Source organism: Gadus chalcogrammus, chromosome 16 (assembly GCF_026213295.1).
Source record: "Gadus chalcogrammus isolate NIFS_2021 chromosome 16, NIFS_Gcha_1.0, whole genome shotgun sequence".
NCBI classification, from domain to species: domain Eukaryota; kingdom Metazoa; phylum Chordata; class Actinopteri; order Gadiformes; family Gadidae; genus Gadus; species Gadus chalcogrammus.
The window spans coordinates 13,129,705-13,132,204 of record NC_079427.1 but is presented as its reverse complement, the minus strand read 5'-3'; the positions used below and the strand labels follow the sequence as shown (position 1 = coordinate 13,132,204).

The 2,500-nt window shown below is 49.6% G+C and overlaps 1 protein-coding gene across 2 annotated transcripts in view; it reads left to right on the top strand.

Moving 5' to 3' along the window:
• The window catches only part of LOC130406326 (cGMP-dependent 3',5'-cyclic phosphodiesterase), a 144,013-nt gene that overhangs the window by 38,605 nt on the left and 102,908 nt on the right, over positions 1 to 2,500 (top strand). The window contains exons 1-2 of one of the 2 annotated variants that reach the window (XM_056611840.1): positions 1,023 to 1,188; positions 1,743 to 1,836. In XM_056611840.1, coding sequence (XP_056467815.1) covers positions 1,154 to 1,188; positions 1,743 to 1,836 — 129 coding nt within the window. In that variant the 5' untranslated portion in view covers positions 1,023 to 1,153. Of the gene's footprint in view, positions 1 to 1,022; positions 1,189 to 1,742; positions 1,837 to 2,500 lie in introns of those variants that run through there. The other variant, XM_056611839.1, reaches the window with a different exon arrangement.

The window sequence follows — 2,500 nt, the reverse complement described above, 5'->3', positions numbered from 1 at the left end:
GAGTCCTATCATCCTCTCTCTGTATCTCCGTGTGGATGAGCGACCTGCTGACTAAACCAGACAGTGTGTGTGTGTGTGTGTGTGTGTGTGTGTGTGTGTGTGTGTGTGTGTGTGTGTGTGTGTGTGTGTGTGTGTGTGTGTGTGTGTGTGTGCAGCTGCTGTCAGGACAGCCCTGTGTACAGCCCTGCTGCTAGACTCATGCCAGCCCTCCAACAGAAGCTGGCCAGAACACAAACTGGCATTCACTGAAAAAAAAGAAAGCCTGCTATATGTGACTGTTGTTTACCCACGTGACGCAGCCAGGCAAATATACCAGTCAGGTGTGAAGGGGAATCCTGTACACATCCTTGCTAGGCCTGAAAGTGCTTTCCCAGAGGCACCCAATTGCAATTAGGGATGCATGTTTGCATGGGTTACTTAATTAGCGCATGTGTTTGTTAGTTTATGTGTGTGTGTGTGTGTGTGTGTGTGTGTGTGTGTGTGTGTGTGTGTGTGTGTGTGTGTGTGTGTGTGTGTGTGTGTGTGTGAGTGTTTGTTACATTCGCACCATTGTTATTCTAGCCTGTCGTTCTGAATTTTCATCTCGTCAGCTCATAATGCCATTGCTTCCTGCCAGTCAACAATGACTGCAATGTTAATGCCCTAGATATACTGAGCAGCTGAGCTTTAGCAGAACCCTGTGTGCCCTGCTGTGTGTTGCTGTGTTTGTGCATATGTGTTTGTGTGTGTGTGTGTGTGTGTGTGTGTGAGTGTGCGTGCGTGCGTGCGTGCGTGCGTGCGTGCGTGTGTGTGTGTGTGTGTGTGAGAGGTAGAGAATCTGCCATTGTACTGAATGACAGCAGGAAAGCGAAGCCGGCATGTTTGAAAACGAGGGGCATTAAGACCCAGAGGGAGACAGAGAGATACTGAGATAGAGGGAGAGAGAGAGAGAGAGAGAGAGAGAGAGAGAGGTGGGTGGGTGGAGAGAAGAGGAGGGACTGTATTTCTATCCAGCAATCTATGCTTTGCAGCTCCCGGTGTCTGCGCGGCAGTGTGCGCCTCAGCCTGCCAGGGAGTGTGTGTATCGGTGCGTCGCCGAGTGTGTGTGTGTGTGTGTGTGTGTGCGTGCGTGCCACTCCAGCGATCTTTTCTACGCACGACAGGTGGCGATGACATGACTGCATTAGAAAGGAAGAGAGGGAAGGACCTGTAAGCATTTTACCACGCGCGCACCTACACGGACGCACACACACACGCACACACACACACACACACACACACACACACACACACACACACACACACACACACACACACACACACACACACACACACACACACACACACACACACACACACACACACTCATACACAGTCGCATGCAATTCTGAAACGGCATTCCTTTACAGAAAGTTGTGTGTTGCACGGGGTTCAGGTAACTGATTGACGAAGGGACTGATAAGTACTGTCACCGAGGGATGCATGTCACTTTGTCAAGGTGCTCTCTGTCCTTTTTGTCACTTTTTGGACAGATGCTGAGATGGCCGCAATCGGCTTTGCGCTCAAGCATCGTACGCATACACACACACACACACACACACGCGCACACACACACACACACACACACACACACACACACACACACACACACACACACACACACACACACACACACACACACACACACACACACACACACACACACACAGATGCATACATGCCTACGTACATGTCTTGAGAGTTTTGGTCTTTTTGTGTTGCAGACGCGGTCAACAAGTGTTTTTACATCCTGAGGACGGTTCTGCCCCAGGCTCAACAACCCCCAGACTGACCACGACCCTGTCTGAACAACTCCAGGTAAGCTCCCGTCTTCTTCTCTTCTCCCCTCCCCTCTTCTCATCCTCCTCCTCTTCCCCTCCTTCTCCTCTCTTCACCCCTCTTCTCCTTCTCCTCCTCTTCTTCTCCTTCTCCTTCTCCTCCCTTCTCCCTCTCTTCTCTTCCCTGACGTTCTCTCTCCTGCTCTTCTCTCCTCTTCTGGTTCTCTTCAATTTGATGATTCTCCTTTTCCTCCTCTCATCTCTTCCCTTTATCCTCCTCTTATCTCTTCCCTTTAATCTCTTCTCTTTCTCCCTCTCTTCGCTGCTTTTCTCCTCTCATCTCTTCCCCTCTATTGTCCTCTCTTTCTCCCTTTCTTCTCGGCTTTTCCCTCCTCTGGTCTCTTCTATTGTCCTCCTCTCTCTTCTTTCTGTGTTACTCTCTTCTCCTGTTGTCTAATCCATCTGGCAAGAGACAGTTATACCTGCACACCTCCTTCTCATCCCTCCCTCTTGTTGTTTATTTCTGGCAATTTCTGTTTTTTTTTCGCTTTCATTACTCTCTTTGCTATAAAACGGCTAGTTACCCCCCCTCCCTCTTCTCCTCTCATCTCCTGCTCTCTCTTCCTTTCTCCTCCTCCTCTCTCTGTTGTTTATCGTTTCTAGCATTTCATCTTCCTTTTTGCCTTTTTTCCCCCCGCTCTATA